Genomic DNA, 21223 nt, shown 5'->3' with positions numbered 1-21223 from the left:
TCTGAGCTGGGGAGATTGTTTCATCTGTTACTTGCTCAAGTTTTGAATGGCCTCCACACTTTCCTAAGGGGTATTTCTCTAACTGGGTTGTAATTAGAACTGGGATCTATTTAATTTCTCTGATTTTTTTTTTTTCAAATCCTTCCTGCAGTACTAGACATCATAGTCCTATACAAGAATTAAGAGGTGTGTACAAGCCCCCACTGGACTGTATGCATGGGTCGCTTGGCCAATAATTATGTCAGTGAATCTGAGACTTGTATTAAAATACTTTAGACATTTGTAGAAGGGAATTCGTAGACTTTTCACTTAAATACTAAAGAGTTTTTTTTTTTTTTGTGCAGTTCTCATTGCAAAAATAAACATTTGTACTGAATATCAAGTTACCCTCCTGTGATTACTGATGTCTTTTTGAGTGTAGACTTGGAAAATGGAGGTGAGTTGGGTTAGAGACAAGATTATACAGTGGAATTCAGAGAAGGGAAGTTACTAGATCCCTGTTCCCCGAAGAGCCAAGTTGGAGGCTCAGGAGAGAGCCTGGGAATGCCATATTGTCAGATAATTGATGTTCTGGAATGTTAAACCAAAGTTAGCTGGGTGTACTGGTGGCTTACACTGAAAGTCCCAACACTGCGGAGGGGTGGGGACAGGAGCATTGTGAGTAGATGGCCAGCCTTGACCCCCAACCCTCCCCAAAGCAAGACTTACTAATCATGCATGAACGGAGGTGCTTAGGTCTAAGAAGAACAATAAAGGCAGTGTAATTCTACTCAAAGGCATTGTTTACTGAAATGTGAATGGCCATTCACCATAGGTTTAATTACAGCTCTTGAACAGAATAAATACACTGTTCAGTATCCTGTTTGACAGTACAAGACATAACGAGGGGGGGGCAGGAGATGGTAAGAGATGAGCAATGTTTATAGTTAGAGGCAACCAGTAGAGAAGTGAGGAAACCAGGTCCAGTAAGTGATGATATGAGTGACTTGACAGATAATGCTTCAAGATGTTGAGTATATAAGTAGTCACTTATAAAGGAACGTGGCCCAGCTGGTAGATTGCTTGCTCAGCATGTATGAGGTTCTGGGTTCAATAGCAGCATCACCAAACCAGACATGATGATGCATCCCTGTAATTCTAACCCTTGGGAAATGAAAGCAGGGCCAGAAGTTCCTGGTAACCCACTACAGAGGGGGGACATGGGATCCTGTCGCAAAGAACTAGCCGCTCAGCCAGGCATGGTGGCCTCTAGGAGGCTGAAGCACAAGAGAATCCTGAGCAGCGTTAGCAAGCAAGATCTTGTCTTAAAATACAAGTTGGCCCATGTCTTAATCCCATCAAACCAGAAGGGGAGGCCAGTTTCAGGGCATCCTGAGCTACATAGTTGAGTCAGTCTCAAAACAAAAGAAAAGACTGATTTTTTTTCTTTTTCTTTCTTTTTTTTTTTTTTTGCTTTTTATTGAAAATAGATTCTTTCCTCATACAATATATCCTGATTATAGTTTCCCCTCCCCTCTCAGGTCATCCCCTCTGGAGCCATTCCCTTTCTGTCTCATTAGAAAAGAACAGGCTTCTAAAAGGTAATGAAAGGTAATGAACATGACAAAATAAAATAGATAAAAACCATCACATTGGAGTTAGAAAAAGCAACCCAACAGAAGAAAGAGTCCCAAGAGCAGGCACAAGAATCAGAGACCCATTCGTTCATATACTCAGGAGTCCCATAAAAATACTAAGCTGAAAACCAGGCATGGTGGCCCATGTCTTTAGTCCCAGCAGTTGGGAGGCAGAAGCAGGTGGATTTCTGAGTTAAAGGCTAGCCTAGTCTACAAAGCTCCAGGACAACCAGGGTAACACAGAGAAACTTTGTCTCACAAAAACAAAAAAGTAAGCTGAAACTTATATAAGCGGAGTTTCTGGTGCAGACTCATAGGCACTGAGCTGCTTCAGCGGGAGTTCATATGATCTTTGCTTAGCTGATTCAGAGGGCCTTGTTGTCTTGTCTTCCTTTCCTTCAGGCTCTTATACTCTTTCCACCTCCTCTTCCTCAGGGTTCCCTGAGCTCTGAGAGGAAGGATTTTATGGAAACATTCTATTTAGGGCTGAGTGTTCCAAGTGTTACCCTCTCCCTCTCCATGTAATTGGTCTCTACAGCTGTTCCCATCTGCTGCAGAATGCTGCTCCAATGACTGAATAAGGCATTCAAGAATAGAGCCGAGTATCATTTAAGAGTCATGTTGTTGGTAATTTTTTTTTTTCAAAGACCAGTTGTGTTTGGTTTTACCCTAGGTCTGTGGGCTACCTAGTCTCTGGTTGTTGGTGATCCAAGCAGTGTTGGTGTTGGAGTGGGCCTTAAGTCAAATCAGACATTGGCCACTCCCACGAGCTCTGTGCCACCACGGCTCTAGCATATCTTGCAGGCAGGATAGATTGTAGGTCAACAGTTTCTGTGGCTGGGTTGGTGTTGATGTTTCTCTTGGTAGCCTGCAGAGTACTTCCGTGCACCAAAGACACTAAAATGTAGGGAGGTGAGCTCTACATGGCCACCAGCCTGACTTCAAGGAGTTGTGAGGGTGTTATCTTCTGCAATGGGGCCTCACTGTCAGTTTGTGAAGAGCAACCCGTTGTCTTAGCAATGGCCTGGGCTGTTTGTGGATTTTCAGGGGACTGACTCCCTTGAACAACTAAATTCAACCTCGTTCTGGTACTGGAAGCCTCATTTGGTGACAAGAGATGTCCAGGTAGGACTTTGTATACTCCATTATTAGGTGACCCCCATTAGGAGGTCCTTCATATATTTTAGGAAGTTTCCACTGTACTAGGTCTCATCATCCTCAAATGCCCCTCAATCCAGCTGTCTCTTCGCCATTCTCTTAACCCTGTTTCCCCTCCTCACCACTTATAATCCTCCCAATTCCCTTCTCCAACCACCCCCAGTCCACTAGTAAAATCTATTCTAAAGTCCCTCCCAGGGAGATCTGTGTGTCCTTGCTCTTCTATGTGTATAGCCCTGGCTGTCCTGGAACTCGCTTTGTGGACCAGGGTAAGCCTCACAGAGACCCTGCCTCTGCCTCACAAGTGCTGGGATGAAAGGCGTGTGCCACCATGCCTGGTGGCCCCCTTTACCTAACCTCTCTTGGTTTACAGATTGTAGATTGCTTATCATTTATTTAAGTATTTTCTATCCACATATAAGTGAATACATTATCATTTGTTTAATATCCATTTATAAGTGAATACTCACCGTATTTACTTTTCTTGGTCTGGGTTACTTCAGGATTATTTTTTCCTAGTTCCATTCATTTGCCTGCAAATTTCATAATGTTTTTTTTTGTTTTGTTTTGTTTTTTTTTTTTTTTTTTTTTACTGAGTAATACTCAATTTTTTTTAAAGGCTAAGGTTGAAGCTGGTCAGCCTGGTCTACAAAGTGAGTCCACAATAGCCAGGGCTACACAGAGAAACCCTGTCTCAAAAAACAAAAACAGAAAAATGCTGAGGGTGAAGCTCCCCGTTGAAATGCTTATCCTGCATGTGCAAAGCTCGGAGCACAGACACTGGGACTGAAAAAAATAGAAGTAGCTACAGAAGTGTGTCTAAATACCTAACATTTCTCTAGATCCCTAAATAACCACCAGAAGAAATGTGAAAGCTTGTCAGTGGCCTCAGAGTTGCTGCTTCTGTGTTACCCTGGATTGCTGTTAAGCCAGATGTATGACTTCAGGCAAAATGACCTCATCCCCGAATTTCAGGATCATAATCTGTAATGTGAGGATATGATAATGCTAACCTACACCTACCAGGATTGCCATAAGGGTTAAATAATGGGTGTCCCTGAAACAGGGATCTTGGGAAAGGTTGCAAAAGAAGCTGGCTTCTTGCTGAGACACGGCTCGAGACGCGATGCCCCATCATACGTGCCTCCTCTTTCAAGCAGAGCCCCAATGAAGCAGTGTACCCAGGCTAGCCACAGTTTCCAAGTCGGGCCTGTCCTTCAGGAGGCAGGGTCTGCCCTGGGTGGGCTGCCACCAATAGAGGTTGGACCTCAACACTGGCGATTTGGAACGTAGGCCCCACTTGTCACCTAGAAATTAGTGGCCTGTCCAATCACAGGCTTTGGCTGATGGACCTTCTAAGCCAACTAGAGGAGAGGACACAACGGGGACACAACCAGGACCGGGTAAAAGAGATGATGGATCACATTCTGGACGGGATGGTCGAGGCCAAAGGCCCTCTAGTTTGGGAAGCACACAGTGAGACATACACCTACTGCCTACTACTCCCAGCTGTATAACGTTTCCTGTCCTTCCACTTCCGGGTTTGTTCCACTCTCATTTTCCTTTCCGGGCCCTCTCCAGCTCCAGAACAAACTCCATTTCTTGGGTCTGGTTTCTACTCAAGCAAACAAGCCCAGCCTCAGTCTTCCACATCCAAACCCAGGCTCCGCCTAAATCCCTTCCACCTTCATAAACCACGCCCCTGGTATCTGGGCTAAATTGGGCCCACCTACCTTGACTATGCCATGCCCCTTCGCCTAAAGCTCCACCCATCTCACAGGGGGCCTCCCTGTGTTCCTCCAGGCTTCAACTCTTCCTTAGAGCCTTGCCAATTGTTACTTCTTAACTTTCGTAGGTAGGCCTGGCTAGGCTAGAACTCGCTATATACATCAGCTGGCCTCGAACTCAGAGACCCATCTGCACTGCTTCCCGAGAGCTAAGATGAAAGCACCAAGGGGGTGCACATGCTGCCGCGTGCGTGGGAACAGAGGATCACTCTCCTTCCACTGTGTGGCTCCCTGGAATCAAATTTTAGGAAGCCAGGCGTGATGCCAACTGTCCTTACCTGCTGAGCTGTCCCTAGGCCCCGAAACACCGCGGTCTGCTACAAGAACCATTTTAATTCCCTGTCCCTGTCTTAAACTCCTCCCTACGGTCCCTCTCTCCCCCGAAGTTCCTCCCGCAACCCCAGAAAACAAGTCCCCGTAGGCTCCACCCCCCTCATCCTTAGGTGTCGCATCCGCCCAGGTAGTTTACCTGGCACTTTAGGGTGAGTCATGAGCGGTGCTTGTCTCTGCCCGAGCCGCTCACCTGTTTGCTCAGCGGATCCCGCGGACCCCGACAGCGCGGTGGGATCCCAAAGCAAAGGCGGCGGGCAGCGGGCGCCAGCCCCTTCGGCCCAGTCCCCGGACCGCGGCTGCGTGGCCGTGCCCGAGCGGGAGGAGATGCCCGAGTTCGTGGTGACCGCGCTGCTCGCGCCCTCGCGCCTCTCGCTGAAGCTGCTGCGCGCCCTGGTGCTAAGCCTGGTGTACTTGGCCGCCGCCGTCGCGGCGCTCGTCTACGGCTGCGTCGCGCTCACCAGCGTGCTCTGCCGCCCCCGCCGGGGCTGCCGCGGCCGCCCGCGGCGGGAGGCTCCCGCCTGCCTGCGCGACCCCACGCTGGGCGAGCACTGCTTTCTGACCCTCAGGGTGAGTGCCCCTCCGAGGCGGCTTCCACGGGCTGGGTGCGGGCTGAAGAGAGGAGATGGAAAAGCCGAGCCGTCCTTGGGGGCTCCAGTCTGCGGAGGAGGCTCCCTTCCCCCTCACCGCTCAGCTCTTACTTAGACTGAGTCTTCCCGCAGAGTTCCGGCCTGCGTCTGCACTATGTCTCCGCTGGTCGTGGCAACGGGCCCCTCATGCTATTTCTGCATGGCTTCCCAGAGAACTGGTATGTCTGGGTCCCGGGGTCCTGGAGCTCCCCGGACTACGAAAAGATAGAGTTCTGACTATGAGGTACTTAGGAAACAGAAACAGACAGGGTTGAGTAGTCCTGGGGGTACAGAGCATAGAAAGCCCAGATGGTGTGCAAAGGGCAGAGATGTTGACCCCGAGAGCTGGTTATTCCCTGTGAAGAGATGGGGTTTATTGAAGATGAGGTGGCTTTCGGCCTCTCTGCCTGGGGTTCCACTACTTCCTTTCTAAGAAGTCCAGAGCAGAAAGGTGGGGTGGCCCAAAGAGGTGCACCCTACAAAAGCTGACTCAATTCCCAACTCCCTTGCCCGACAGGTTCTCCTGGCGCTACCAGCTGCGGGAGTTCCAGAGCCATTTCCATGTAGTGGCCGTAGACTTGCGTGGTTATGGCCCCTCTGACTCTCCAAAGGATGTGGACTGTTACACGGTTGGCCTGCTGTTGGCTGATATCAAGGATATCATCCTAGGCCTAGGTATGAGCCACTGCCCAACCCAGGAGAGGGCTCTCCCATCCTGTGTGTACTCACGGCAGCTTTGCTCCCTTCGGGACCCACTCCTACACTCCTGCCTCTTACCTATGACATCTTAAACCGTTGTGTCTGTCCCTGCCTTCCACCTAGGGTACTCCAAGTGCATCCTCGTGAGCCACGACTGGGGGGCTGCCCTTGCCTGGGATTTCTCCATCTACTTCCCGTCCTTAGTAGAGCGGATGGTTGTGGTCAGCGGGCCTCCCATGTCAGTGTTCCAAGGTGTGTTGGGATTTGCCTAAATGCCATCCTATTCATCTGTGACTGTTCAGTGTGGCAGGGACAGAGATAAATGAGAGTACACTTACCAATAACCTACTTTTTTTGGAGCACTTTCAGGTTGGAGGAGAGTATAACGAAATGCTTCAGACTAGGGCTAGGGTATAGCTACGTGGTTGAACATTTGTTTAGCATAGTAGAGGGTCTGGGTGTGATCTCGAGCATTGAGAAAGAGAGAAGGAGAGAGGGAGTGGGAGAGAGAGAGAGGAAGAAGGGGGAAGGCGCAGGTCAGGAGCATTTCTGATTTTGTATTTTCTTTTATTTTGGACTGTTTACACACATAATCGGATAGATGTCTTTTTGGAAAGCCTGCATCTAAGCATAGAATTAATTTATGCTTCCTATATGCTTTCTACATGTAGACTGAAAAACTTAATACAATAATTTTAGTGATTTTGTGTATGAAGAAAAGTTTGTGGAGTTGGCTATAACAGCATACAGCTATCGATGTCACCACTTGAGGGGCAGGGACAGTAGAGATGGCTCAGCAGTAAAGAGCACTTGCTAGTCAAAGAACCCAAGCTCGACTCCCAGTGCCCACGTGGTAGCTCACACTCACCTGGAACTCCAGCCCCAAAGGACCTAAGTGTCCTCATCTGGTCTCTGTGAATACTAGCACATACGAGGCATAAATACATATATGTAGACAATAATGCAAGTTAATAAAAAGAATTAAGTCTAAAAAGAAGCCAGGCATCATGGTATATTCCTTTAATCCCAGCATAGAGGAGACAGAGACAGGGGGATCTCTATGAGTTTGAGGCCAGCCTGGTCTACAGAGTGAGACCCTGTCTAAACAAAACAAAACAAAACTGAACCAAACCAAAACGTAACTAAGTCTAAAAAAAAAATCAGTTCGTGGGAAGCTGAGGCAAGAGGATCATGACTTAGAGGCCAGCTAATAGTGCAAGATCCTGTCTGAAACAAACACCACACACACACACACACACACACACACACACACACACACACACACACAGGACTGTACAATGAACCATTAGAGGTAAACTGTGGAATTTTCCACTTGTAGCACTGTAATAACACTCAAAAGTTTCATCAAGGTATGATGGCACACACTTTTTTTTTTTTTTTTTTTTTTTTTGGCACATACTTTTAATCCTAGCATTTGGGAGACAAGAGGCAGGTAGATTTCTCTGAGTTTGAGACTAGCTTGGTCTACAGAGTGAGTTCTAAGTTAGCCAGGGCAACATAGTGAGACCCTGTCTCTAAAAATTAAATCCACTCAGATTTTGGAGCATTTAAAATTTTTGGACAGGGTGGCCAACCTCTGTCTTCCGGTTTCCTATCATAAACTTGAATACAAGTCACTATTCTGGGCTCTTGGGCTTGTGAAACTGCTGTTAGCTTCATGTTCCAGCTGAGGGAAACTGAGGCAAAGGAAATAATGTCTGCCTTTTCTTTTCTGCTCTCCCTTCCTCTCCCTCCCTCCCTCCCTTCCTCCCTCCTTCTCTCTCTCTCTCTCTCTCTCTCTCTCTCTCTCTCTTTCTCTGGTGACAAGAATCTCACCATGTAGCCTTAACTGGCTTGGAGCTTGCTATATCTACCAGGCTGGCCTCAGACTCATACAGATATATCTGCCTCTGCCTCCCAAATGCTGGAATCATACGCACATATGCCTCTACACCCAGCATTGACAGCAAAGATACAAACAACGAATAAGACACACTATAATAGACTCAGAGGCCCTCTCTGTCCACCTAATATCTTTTGTCACTTGCCCTTTACTTACTGGTTTGTTTGTATGGGGGTGGAGGGGAGGTAGTAGAATCTAGAGCCTCAAGATTGCTAATCACATTCTCTATCACCGAACCACACCTCATACCTCACCTAAATAGCACTGTAATCTTTACTGCCTTTACTATCTGTCTCCTACACCTTTCTGCATGGGCCTGGTACACAGTAGGTCGTCAGTAAATGTTTATTAGCTGAAGCTTGGAGGATGTGTCCAGGCCTAAGCAAGAGGCCTGCTGGTGTCTCTGGGGGAACCCAGGAGCTGCAGAGGGAGGTTCCCCTATTTGTTTTTGTTCTGATTTTTTTGAGATAGAGTTTGTCTGTGCAGCCCCAGCCGTCTTGGAACATGTTCTGTAGACCAGGCTGGCCTCAAACTCAGAGATCCCCCTGCCTCTACCTTCTGAATGCTGGGATTAAAGGCGTGTAACACCGATACCCAGTAAGAGTTATTTTTTTGTTCTCTGATTATATGTATGTATCTGTGGTGTGTGAGCTCGTGTGCATACGTGCATACACACACGCGCCATGGAAGCTAGAATCGAGCACCACATCCCATGGAGCTAGAGTTGCCGGCCATGTGCCATAGGACACGGGTGCTGGGAAGCAACCTTAGGTTTTCTGGAAGAGCAGCAGGCACTTTACACACTGAGCCATCTCCTCAGCTTTACCTGTTCTGTAGATCCAAACACACATGGCAGGGCAGCACCCAGCAAGAGAGGGGTCATTGTCTTCACAGGCACGCAGGCAGGAACGGTGTTCTAGAGGCCTGCGTGCGGGAGCCGGTGAGTAGGGATGTGGGGATTAGAGGGCCACCCCAAGCCCAGACCTCACATCCTTTACCCTCTTCCCAGAATACTCAGTCCGCCACATCGGCCAGCTATTCCGATCAAACTACATGTTCCTGTTCCAGCTTCCCCGGCTGCCAGAAATGCTGCTGTCTCTGTCCGACTTCCAGGTGCAGTGAGGGGTAAGGTCTAGAAACGGGGGTTAGAGACTGGGGAAGGGCAGGCTGGACACTAAACCGGCACACTATTGTATATGCCCAGTTGCTAAAAACCACGTACACCGACCGCAAGAACGGCATCCCTCGCCTGACTCCGTGTGAACTTGAAGCTTTCCTCTATCACTTCTCACAACCCGGAGGACTCACCGGGCCCATCAACTTCTACAGGAACCTGTTCAGGTAAGGCTAGACCCAGGGGAGAGGCTCAGGAGAGTGCCAGGCAATGAACAGGACAGTAGCCATTCTTCTGTCTCCTTGTCTGTCTTGGCCACAGGAACTTCCCCCTGGAGCCTCAGGAACTCTCCACACCCACACTGCTGCTGTGGGGAGAGAAGGACCACACCTTCCAGCAGGGGCTGGTGGAAGCCATCCACAGGCGCTTTGTGCCAGGCCGGCTGGAGAGCCACGTCCTGCCAGGCAGTGGCCACTGGATCCCACAGAGCCATCCTCAGGAGATGCACCGGTACATGTGGGCCTTCTTGCAAGACCTGCTGGGCTAGTAGCCCCTGTTTGCCAGCTCAGCAGGTACACGCCATACACATACCTGTCCGTGTGTGCCGGGAGTCCATTCGGTGTGCGCATAGAGGGTCGACTCCCAGCTCACCCACAGCAGGTGACTCCCGAGCGGCACACAGCAGCCTCTGTGGGTATCTGGCCTCACACATAGCACGAGCGTCTTCATGTATGAGCAATCGCTTTGACTCTGGCAGCCAGGTGTGTGTCTCCTTTGAGGAGAGAGATGCCGGGACTCTCTCACCTCTCCTTACCTGAGCCTCCCTGCCCCTGTGGCTGCACAAAACCATAAATTCTAACCTCTCTATCTTGCTTTCCACCCTCAGCCTGCAGCTTAAGTCTTCCACGCTACTGCATCCAATGTATTTCTAACCTATGGCAACACCTCAATTTAAATGTTAACTGCAGTGTTAACATTAAATTGTTAAATTACGGTGTGTCTGGAGCAGCTTAGTGGGTAAGGCCACTTGTTGCTCTTGTAGAGGATATGATTTTAATTGTCAGCACCCACGTGGGGTTTCACAGTCATCTGTAAGTCCATGTCTGTGGATCTGACACCCTCTTCTGGGAGACTGCCTGGCACACTGTCTACACGCGTACATGCAAGCAAAGCACTCCTACAAATAAAAAATTCCGTTTCGTTTTTCGAGTCAGGGTCTCTCTGTGTAGCCCCGGCTATCCTGGGACTCGCTCTGTAGGCCAGGCTGTCTTGAACTCACAGAGATCCTCCTGCCTCTGCCTCCCAAGTGCTAGGATTGAAGGCATGCACCACCACCATCCAGCAAAAATATTTATTTCTTGCTGGTTGGGTGACAAACTCCTTTAATCTTAGTGCTTGGGAGGCAGAGGCAGGAGGATCTCTTGAGGCCAGCCTGGTCTATAGAGTGGGTCCCAGGTAGCCAAAGCTACACAGAGAGACCCTGTCTTGATAAAATAAAATGAAACAAAACAAAATCAAGAAATATATATATATTTAAATATAGTGCCTTGGTTGCAATAGCTGTGTATTAACTGCCAAATCACATACGTGCAGGAAGCCGTACCAGACTGTCAACGAGGGTATTCTGGTTTAAGAAATCTGGCTCATCAGGTAAAGGCGCTTGCCACCCAGCCTGACAGTCTGGCTTCAAGTGTGTGTGCGCGCACACACACATATTAAATAAGTAAACCAACCTTTTTAAAAGGAAGGGTGGCTTGCTGGACATGACGGTCTGCACCTGTAATCTCAACACTTGAAAAGCTGAGGTGCGAATATTGTTGAGTTCAAGGCCACCCTGGGGTGCACAGCAGTACCATGTCTTAATAAATAAACAATGGCAGCATTTCCTGTGTCTCCACGGAGTTGTGAGGAGATGGAGGGTCGGGTGCACTCAAGATTCGGCCTTGCCTGAAATCCACTGCCACAGCCAAGGAAGTCATTGCTGCTGGAATTGTTGTGGACACCGATATAGCTTTACAAAAGTGCTGAAGATCAACCTCATCCATGATGGCCTAGTGCTTGGCATATTCGAAGCTGCTAAGGCCTTTGACAAGTGCCAAGGCCATCTCTGTGTGCTTTCATCCAATTGTGATGATCCTGTGTATGTCAAGGTGGCAGAGGTGCTTTGTGTGGAGTGCCAAATCAACCTGAGATTGATGAAAACAAGAAACTAGGGGAATGGGAAGGCCTCAAAATCGAGGGAGAGGGGAAACCAGGTAAAGTGGTTAATTACAGTTGTGTAATAGCTAAGGACTATGGCAAAGAATCTGATGTTAAGGACGTTGTTAAAGAGTACAAAAAATAATAATAAGTCAGTTTGGGCTCATTTTCTTAAAAACAAACAAACAAACAAATAAATAAAAAAAAGTAAGCCACTTCCTTGCTGGCTCCTAATCACCTCACAAAGTAAGGACCCTCCTAGGACAACCAGGTGAATGAATCCCCTCCTCTAAAGCCAAACTCAAGGCAGCTTCCAATGATCCCCCTCTTCATCACGACCGAATTCAAGTCAGGTTAAATTCTCTCTTCCCAACCTGCCTCAGATCCCCAGGAAAATAACCTTGAATTCTGTTAGAAAGCCAGGCATGCTAGACTCAACTCCAGAAAGGGCCTTGAGCAGACATCTGGGAGCAGGCAAGACGTCTCAGCCTGTGACCACTAAGCCTGACGACCTTGATCCCTGAGGCACACACGACAGAAGGAAGGTCAGAGGTGACGCCCACAACTTGTCAACTGACCTCCACATGTGCGTCATAACCCTTGTGCATGCACACAAGCACAGAAACACACATTGTACACACACACAAATACTCAGACACATGAATAAATAAATGGGCACCATCTGGGATCTGAGGTGTCTAGCTCCCAGTTTTTAAAATCTTCTGCTCCAAATTAGCCATTTTTTTTTTTCTTAGTAGCCCAGGCTGGTGTTGAACTAGAAATCCTCTTGCCAAAGCTTCTTGAGTGCTGGAGTTAAAGGTGTGTGCTACCATATCTGGCTTAGCCAAACCTCTGCTGAATGTCTAAGGGCATGATGACCCAGCTTCTAAATGATGGAGTTAAAAATGAAGAGTGAAAGGTGGGCATGCCAGGTGATGCATGCTTGTAAGCCCAGCACAGTGGAGACCATGGCAAAATGATCACAGGTTCAAGGCCAGCTTGAGCTCTGCAGTGAGCATGAAACCAGCTTCGGCTACAGAGCAAGACCCAGTCTCAGGAAGATAGAACAATTACAAAACAAGTGTGAGGTGGACCAGCAGCTCCAGACCGATCATAGTAATCATACTAATTTTATTGCCTAGTCTTTTGCAATTAACTAACTGATATATTCATTTATTTTGAGAACAGGATCTTACTATATAGCCTGAAGTTGCTATGTAGACCAGGCTGACCTGGAACTCACAGAGATTTGGTTGCCTCTGGCTCACTAGTACCGGAGATTAAAAGCACGCACTGGAGTGTGCTAGAGTGACGGCTCAGTGCTTAAGAGCACTGGCAGCTCCTCCAGAGGACCTGGGTTCAATTCCCAGCGGCTCACAACTGTCTGTAACTGCAGTTTGAGGAAACCTGACACCCTCACATGGACATACATGCAAGGCAAAACACCAATGTGCATAAAATAAATAAAATATTTTTTAAAGGCATATACTGTGCCTGGCTATTTAGTGTGGTGGTGTTGTTTTTAATATTTATTTATTTATTTTGAAACAGAATCTCACTGTACGTGACCCTGGCTGGCTTCAAACTCAGAGAGATCCACTGGTCACTGCCTCTCAGTGCTGGGATTAAAGAAATGGGCCACCATGCCCAACTAATATTTTTAATGTGCATGAGTGTTTGCCTGTATGCATGCACACCTGGTGCCCACGGAGCCCACAAGAGGACAACAGGTTGCCGGGATGTTAGGTCTTCTGCGAGAGCAACAGCACTCCTACGTGCTGTGTTTATAGGTACATACCACTGTCAACTTGGCATTCTTTCCTGGTTTTTTGTTTGTTTGTTTGTTTGGTTGGTTGGTTGGTTTGGTTTTTCAGGACAGGGTTTCTCTGTGTAGCTCTGGATGTCCTGGACTCACTTTGTAGACTAGGCTGCCCTCGAACTCACAGATATCCTCCTGCCTCTGCCTCCCTGAGTGCTGGGATTACAAGTGTGCACCATCTCGCCCACTGTTGTAGATAGATAGATAGATAGATAGATAGATAGATAGATAGATAGATAGATGGCTAGATATTGATATTGATATAGTTTTTTGGGACAGGGTTTCTCTAGGTAGCCCTGGCTGTCCTGGAACTCAGAGATCTTCCTGCCTCTGCCTCTTGGGTGCTGGGACTAAAGGCTCATGCCACCACTGCCTGGCTTATTTTGCTTTTTTTTTTTATTCACTCTGTGGTTTCTGGGGATTGAACTCACTTTTACCCTCTGAGCCATCTCACTGCTCCTCTCTCCTTTGTAAAATTACATTTCATTTATTTAGTTCCTGTGCCTTTGTGTATGTGTGTGTGTGTGGGGGGAGGATTGTACAGATGGATGTCACAGGACAGCTTGCAGAGTCGGCTCTTTCTCTACCACTGTGGTCCTAGGACCCGAACTCAGGCTTGATGACACGACCTCTGCCATGGAGCAGTCTCGCCTGCCCTCTTCTCTAAGAAATTACATTCATTGTTGATTGATGGGTGTGTGCTGTAGTGCTACCATGCTGGCTGCAGAGGTCAGAGCCAGCTTGAGAAAGTTCATTCTCCCCTTCCCCTGTGCGGGTCCCAGCGATCAACGTTAGCAGGGCAGCCAGCTCTTTGCCAGATGAGCCGCTCATCGCTTTGATTCCTGCTCCTTCCCTGTGAACAACAGAGTCACCTGCAGCACGAGGGCTTGGGAGACCTGAAAAATGCCTTCTGTTCTGGAAATGAGCCTGCCAGAGCCCTCTGGGCTGGCCATCGCCCTCTGTCCTCTCTTGTTCCTAAAGAGACATGCTTTTTCCTCAGCTGTCAGCCGCTGTTTTGGGGACAGAATGTGAGTCAGGGGGCCATCTTGGCATTCTGGAGTTCACAGAGGGGGCGGAATGGAAGGCTCTGCCAGTGAGTGGCAGAACTCAGATAAGGCTTCCCAGGAGGATACAGTCCTCCCTGGGGAAGACAGGGCTGCACTTTTCCCAGGATTGGAAAACAGCCGCTAGGAAGGTCGGGGAAGGGAACAAGCTCCAGGCATTGGCGTGATGGGGAGGTCAGTCACTGCTCCCAGACCGTCAGGGGCTGCAAGCCGACTGTCAAAGGGAGCCGGAGAGATGTTTTTTAACAGAGGAGGGACATGGCTTGCATTTTGAAGAGCTGCCTGTGGCTGCTGGACAGTTTATGCAAGAATGCACGCAGGGAGACAGGAAAGGACTTTCTCAGACTGTAGGGGGGCGGGGAACGGGGACTGAGGACCCCTAGGGCCTGGCCTACACGCACTATAGGGCAGGACTAAGGCCCTCCTCCCTGTGGGTCAGAAGGAGACGGTGTCAGATCCTAGAGTGGAGGGCTTGGGCAAGAAAATCTGTAGGCCGGATGAGGGCCGAGACCAGGATGGTGGGTCCACCGATGGTTGCTAGGGTGACGGGAAAAGGGTTGATGGTTGACCAGAACGAGATAGTGGTTGTCTGGGTGACTAAAGAGGCCCAGGCAAAGGCTGACCGCAGGCCTTGGACAGTTGCTGGGACGGTTGCCAGGGTAACCAGCTCTGCCTTCAGTCTGCACCCCCACTCCCGCCCCCACAGCGTGAGGAGGGTGGAACAAGGGAGAGGGAGGAGGCAGAGGAAGGTGTCTTCTGAAGGAGGGATCAGATTCAGTTTGTGCAGAGTCCTCTGGCCAAGGTCGGCCTTCCCTAGCCCGAGCCAATCAATTTCGGAGTGAATTTCTTCTGACAGGGGAACCTAGAGTACGCATCACTTGGGACAGGAGTGGAGGCCTGGGCTCCTCTAGCCTACTTTCCATCATTCATTCATTCACTCATTCATTCATTCGTCTGTCTGTTCGTTCTTCACTTAATGCCACAGTAGTCAAACACCATGAGCCCTGCTCCGGAGGAAGGATGGAGGAGACACAAAATTGAACAGGGACAGAGACAAGCAAGAATGTGGGCAGGCCCCAGCGGAATAAGTAGCTGGACAGGGCAGTGACCTGGCAGGAGGAAGAGAAGGGAGGCTGCCTGGAAGAAGCAGTCACAGAGTTGAACCTTGGGGGGAAAATGTCTTCCACCCTAAGAACCTTTGTCGCCCACGCTGACTTATCATTTCCTTGAGACTGACTGGAGGACGGTGTGGGCTAGGATGTGAGGTTGTAAAGGACTTCAGAATACCAGCAAGGGAGGAGCCGGGACAAATCTGTAAGAGGAATGTTATTTCGGGGTGAGTAAGGAGGGGTCAAATGGGGTGAGGGCGGAGTCTGAGAGAGGGTGAGGCAGGCTGAACTGATAGACCGGTTAAGTCTAGGCAAAGGGAGACACATGTGCAGGGAAGGTCCTGATGAAGATTAGAGGTGTGTACAAATTAAGAGGTCCGGACTTGGAAACATCTTACAGGTTAAAGGGCAGAGACAGCCTTAGCATGTGCTGGGAGATGGGTGAGGGATGGAACAGTGAACCTGGGACATCCCTCCATCTCCATAGCAAAGAAGGCCCCAGTATCTATGAAGAGAAAAAGAAGCCAATTGGGCTGTGTGCACATTTCTCTTCCCCAGCAATGAAAATGAGGCATGATATCAAAAGAAGCCTGGTGTAGCCTGTGGTTTCAAAAGATGTTGAACAACAGAGGGTGAGGACCAAGGATGCAGATTCCTGTAGAGCTCAGAGAGCTAAACGTCCCTCAACATGGAGAAGGAGGAAAACTGGAAGGCTAGGCAGAACTGGATACCCTGAGGGAGGGTAAGCAGGGTGAGGCCAGAGGTCTAGGGACCTTTCTGAAGCTAGTGGATGGGCAGAGGATGGAGGGAAACCTCAGAAGCCTCTGACTGCCCGTAAGAAAGAAAGGATGTCAGCAGAGACAGAGTCACGTACACAGGCTCTTTGGTCGGTTAGGGCAGCTGAAGGAAGGCCGCAGGGAAGGACCTAAAAGCTAGTGTCTTTCTTTCTTCCAAAGTCATCGTCTGCTCTCTGTCAGTGATTCCATTTGTCCAACCCTTTGGAGAGCATAGGAGACAAGGGAAGAGCAGAAATAGGATAGAAGGAGATAGAGCAGGGTGGGCAGGGGGGAGATGAGCATTGGCTGGATACACGGAGACTGAGCCTGTGGCTAAGGAAGAGGGAACAATTAATCCTAGTGCCTTTTCCTGTTTATTTTATTTTCATTATGTATGTGTGTGTGCGTCTGTGTGTGTGTGTGTGTGTGTGTGTGTGTGTGTGTGATGAGTGTGCATGCATGTGTCGCGGTATGAATAGAATGGTCAGAGGAAAGCTTTGTGAACTGGATTTTCTTCCAGCTTCGAACCCGTGCAGCAGGGCTTGTGCAGGGAGCATCTTCCCCTGCTGAGCCATCCTCTTGCCAGTCCCTCACTTCTGACTTTGTCTTTTCATTTTTATTTATTTATCTTGTTTATCAAGACAAGGTCTCTCTATGTAGCTAGCTCAGACCTTTCTTGAGTTTTCTGTGTAGCTTAGGCTGGCCTTAAACACACAGCCTCACCTTCCCAAACTCAGGGATTGCAAGCACATCTACCATGCCCCGATCCTCGAGGCTTGATGAAGAATCCATATTTGTTGTATTTATGTGTGTGCCTGAGTTTATGTGCAGCTGTGACAGTTCACGTACATTTTGTATGTGCAGGTTTTTAAGAGATGTATCTTTTAGAGGTTAGAGAGATTGCTCAGTGCTGAAGAGCATGCATCGCTCTTTCAGAGGACCTAAATTTGACTCCCAGCACCCATATCAGGGACCTCACAAACTGCCTCTAACTCCAGAGAATCTGACACCCTCTTCAGGCTCTTTGGACACTTTCAGACACATGTACACAAAACCACACACACACACATACCTAAAATAAAATAAACATTTTAAATATGGTTTTTAAACATTTTACAGTGATAGGAATTGAGCCAAGAGTTGCACAGCTCTGCCACTGAGTTGCAGGGAAGCAACCTCCTTTCTCTGAAGCAGGAAGAAAGGGCAGAAGAACACAAGTGCTTAGAAGCAGGGGTGACATTCCCTCTTTCCCTTGCCAAAGCTGCTACAGCAGTAGCTTATCTCAACTGAAATGAGTCTCCTCCTGACCACTTTCCTTTCCACCCCATCTCCTCCCTCCAATAGCACTTTAATGGGACCGGGGTATCTGAATCCAGACAAGGGGCTCTGTGACACTGGGCTGGTCCTGGTGTCGTATACATGTCAAGTCCCAGCTTCTGACTCATTGGCAGTTGCTAGGCCTGGGGAGGCAGGGGAGTGGTCCAGTGGCAAACGCTTGCCAAGTATACATGCAGCCTTAGGTTCTAGCTCCAGCACCACACTAAATTAGACAATCATTTTACCTCTTGTGCATCAGACTGTTTGGTAGTCAGTAGGGGCTCAGCACTGCGGGCAGGGAGCCCACAGAGCCCATGGTCTGATGGGAACCCATGCAGGATCACATGGAGGCCTTGGCTTTCCACGTGAAGGGGATGGGTGTCCCCTAAGAGACAAGAAGATGGGACTTTTCGGAATGTTCTGTTTACAAGGTCACCAGATCACCGTCTCACACTAAAGTTCTCCAGTGGTTTCCACTGAACGCGGTGTCAAAAGGCCTCTTGGAACTCAGCCTTCTAGTTCACTTGAACTCTTGGTAAAGCTCTACCCCAGAAGCCAGGCGCAGTGGCGCACGCCTATAATCCTAGCACTCAGGGAGGCAGAGGCAGGTGAATCTCTGAGTTCAAGGCCAGCCTGGTCTACAAAGTTAGTCCAGGAAAGCCAGGGCTACACAGAGACATCCTGTCTCAAAACAAAACAACAAAAACAAAACAAAAAAGCTCTACCCCAGAGCCCCTGCCTCCTTCTTCCCTCAGGAATGCCTACTCACTGTTTCCTGTCCCCAGGCTGCTGGCCTCCCCAGCTCACTTGGTCTTTAATTTTTTTCTATGACTCTCCTTCCTCGGAAAGTCCTTCCTGGATCCTCTCCCTTCCTACTGCCACATTTACCCATGGTATCTCAATAGGTTTTTGCTTTCTTTTGTTGTTTTCTTTTCTCCTCTAGGGACTAAGGATTGAACCTACGGCCCCATGTGTCAGGTAAATCTTCTCTTACTGAGTTATACACCCAGACCTTTTAATTTTTGAAACAGGGTCTTTTTAAGTTGTGCAGGTTAGCTTCCTTGATGCGTGGATTTCAGGTTTGCATCACGATGTCTGCCTGCAAGAGTTTTTAATGTCTTATTTTATTCTTTTTAATTTTATGTGCATTGATATTTGTTTGTATGTATGTATGTCTGTGTGAGGGTATTGGATCCCCTGGAACTGGAGTTACTGTGAGCTGCCATGTGGGTGCTGGGAATTGAACCCAGGTCTTTTGAGCCATTTCCAGCCCCCTATTCATTTATTTTCATGTGTGTGTTTTGCCTGCTTGTCTGTCTGTGCACCACATGTGTGTAGGTGCCCTTGGATGATACTGGACCTGGAGTTATAGGCAGTTGTGAGCTACCATGTAGGTGCCAGGAACTGAACTCAGGTCCTCTGCGAGAGGAACATGTGGTGTTAACTGCTGAGCTATCTCTCTCAGGCTCCCTCTGTCTTCTGTCTCGTTTTGTTGCTGTTGTTTTGTTTTTGGAGAGAGTGTCTCACTGTGCAGCTCTGGCCATCCTGGAATGCTCTGTAGACCAGGCTGGCCTTGAACTCACAGAATTCTGCCTGTGTTTCCTTCTGAATGCGGGGACTAAAGGTGTATACCAGAATGTGGGGCTCCTTTCTGCTCTTTTACATATATTTATATTTTTGTTTATGTTTCCATTTTGGGGACCAGATATAAGACCACACTTACACTAGGCAATACTGTACCTACCTGTTTGTTTATCTGCTAGGTTGTGTGTGGCTTAGTTTGTTTGTTTTTGTGTATTTTTTTTTTTTTTTTTTGGTCAACTTTACACAGGCTAGGGTTATCTTGGAGGAAGGAACCTTAATTGAGAAAGTGCTATGAGATTGGCCTATAGGCAAGTCTGAAAGGCATTTTCTTGATTACTGATTGATGTAGGAGGGGATGGCAGGTGCCACTCCTGGGTACGCGGTCTTGAATTGTATAAAAAAGCAAAATGAGCAAGCTATAAAAAGCAGTAAAGAGCATTCCTCTACAGTCTCTGCTTTCAGCTCCTGCCTCTAGCTTCCTCAGTTGCGTTCCTGCCTGGCTTCCTTGATGTTCACTGTACTATGAGGTGAAATAAACCTATTCGTTTCCAAGTTGCTTTTGGATTTCGTGTTCTATCACACCAACAGAAAGAAAACTAAAGGGCTGGGAAGCTGGCTCAGTAGTTAAGTGTGATTCTCCTCTTCTCTGGGGAGCTGTTGGTCACCAGCCCATGATGGCAGGAGGAACAGAAGGTGGGAAGCAGGGCTCAGAAGGCTGCAAACAGAATGGAAATGACCTCCAGGAACCACTTTAGGGAGCTGGTTCAACTTTAATTTGGGAGAACAAAGGCTACGTACCCCTCGGGGAGTGTGGTGGGCTCCAAGGATAGGTGTACACAATTGGTTAGAACTAGGCACTTCAAGGATGCTTGATTTGAATTAACCAGGACATATGAATGAGAACACAGTACCTAATTATCCTAAAGGCACAGGGAGGGGAGAACTAGTAGGGAGCTGTGTCAAAGGTCATATATCAGACTTGGTTAGGAGCATCTGTGCCTAAAAAGACTCTCCAGATGAGGTCAGGCAGAGAGTCGGAGGCCCTGCTGGGGAGAGGGAGTTCCCCATCTAGTGCTGAGCTCAAAATGACTATCCAGACTGGGAAGACTGCAACCTCGAACAGCAGGGTCCTTCCAACAGTTAAGAGCACTGGCTGCTCTTCCAGAGGATCCTGGTTCAATTCCCAGCACCCACATGGCGGCTCACAACTGTCTGTAGCTCCAGTTATAGGACCTGACACCCTCACACAGACGTACATGCAGGCAAAACATTGATGCTCATACAAACAGTTAAAAAAAAAATTTTTTTTTAAAGCAAACTAAGATAGGGCTTTTGTTTTGTTTTGTTTTTGAAATAGGGCACCACTCCATAGCCCAGGCTGCTCTTGAGTTCACAGCCCTCCTACTTGACCAGAGTGCTGTGGTTGCAAGCATTGCCACTCTGCCCAGCATCTTTTCTCTTGTCTTTCACTCATCAGTGGAACCAGCTCTGACTTGGACTACAGTAGGGTCTGGTACTGAGTAGGTGTTCAAAAAGCCTTTGTCAGGTTCGGTGTGCCTCTACATCCCTGTAATCCCAGCACTTGGAGGGTAGAGGCAGGAGGAACAGGAAACCAGGGTCATCTCTGACTATGTAGTGAGTTAGTGAGTGACCTCAAGGCCAGCCTAGAATACCTGAGAACCTGCCTCAAAAATAAAGAAATAAGTAAGTAGATAAATAGGGCTGATGTGCAGCAAGTACCTGCCGCTAGGCTGAGAGTCTGCATCAATCCCAAAAAGCCACCTGACGGGAAAGAACCAACCCCACAAGTTGCCCTCTGACCTTCACAAATACCACGGCACACGTGCTGGGCAGGCACACACACACACGTACACATAAATAACGAGTAATGTTTTAAGACATAATTAAGAAGGCTGAAGAGATGGCTCTGTGGTTAGGACCACTGGCTGTGCCTCTGGAGGACCGAGGTTCAATCCCCAGCACTCACCTGGCAGCTCACAGCTCCAGTTCCAGGGGATACCATGCCCTTTTATGGCTTCTGGGGGCACCTGGCACTCAAGTGGGGCACAGACTTATTCGTAGACAGAACACCTGTGATAAACATAAGAATAAAAATAAA

The 21223-nt window shown here is 48.3% G+C and overlaps 1 protein-coding gene and 1 pseudogene across 1 annotated transcript; both read left to right on the top strand.

The window, feature by feature from the left end:
• The first annotated feature begins 5203 nt into the window (after positions 1-5203).
• On the top strand, positions 5204-10538 carry Ephx3 (epoxide hydrolase 3). Its single transcript, XM_055612055.1, has 7 exons — positions 5204-5461; positions 5614-5699; positions 6038-6195; positions 6343-6471; positions 9132-9235; positions 9327-9463; positions 9558-10538. Exons 1-7 carry the CDS (start codon positions 5219-5221, stop codon positions 9781-9783), a joined length of 1083 nt encoding a protein of 360 aa, XP_055468030.1. The 5' UTR covers positions 5204-5218; the 3' UTR covers positions 9784-10538.
• Positions 10539-10999: 461 nt separating this feature from the next.
• LOC129680380 (40S ribosomal protein S12-like) lies at positions 11000-12909 on the top strand (annotated as a pseudogene).
• Positions 12910-21223: the final 8314 nt, after the last annotated feature.

The sequence above is a fragment of the Psammomys obesus genome, unplaced genomic scaffold, assembly GCF_907164565.1.
Source record: "Psammomys obesus unplaced genomic scaffold, mPsaObe1.curated_primary_1811, whole genome shotgun sequence".
Lineage (NCBI taxonomy): Eukaryota > Metazoa > Chordata > Mammalia > Rodentia > Muridae > Psammomys > Psammomys obesus.
This window is presented reverse-complemented; position numbering and strand designations above follow the sequence as displayed.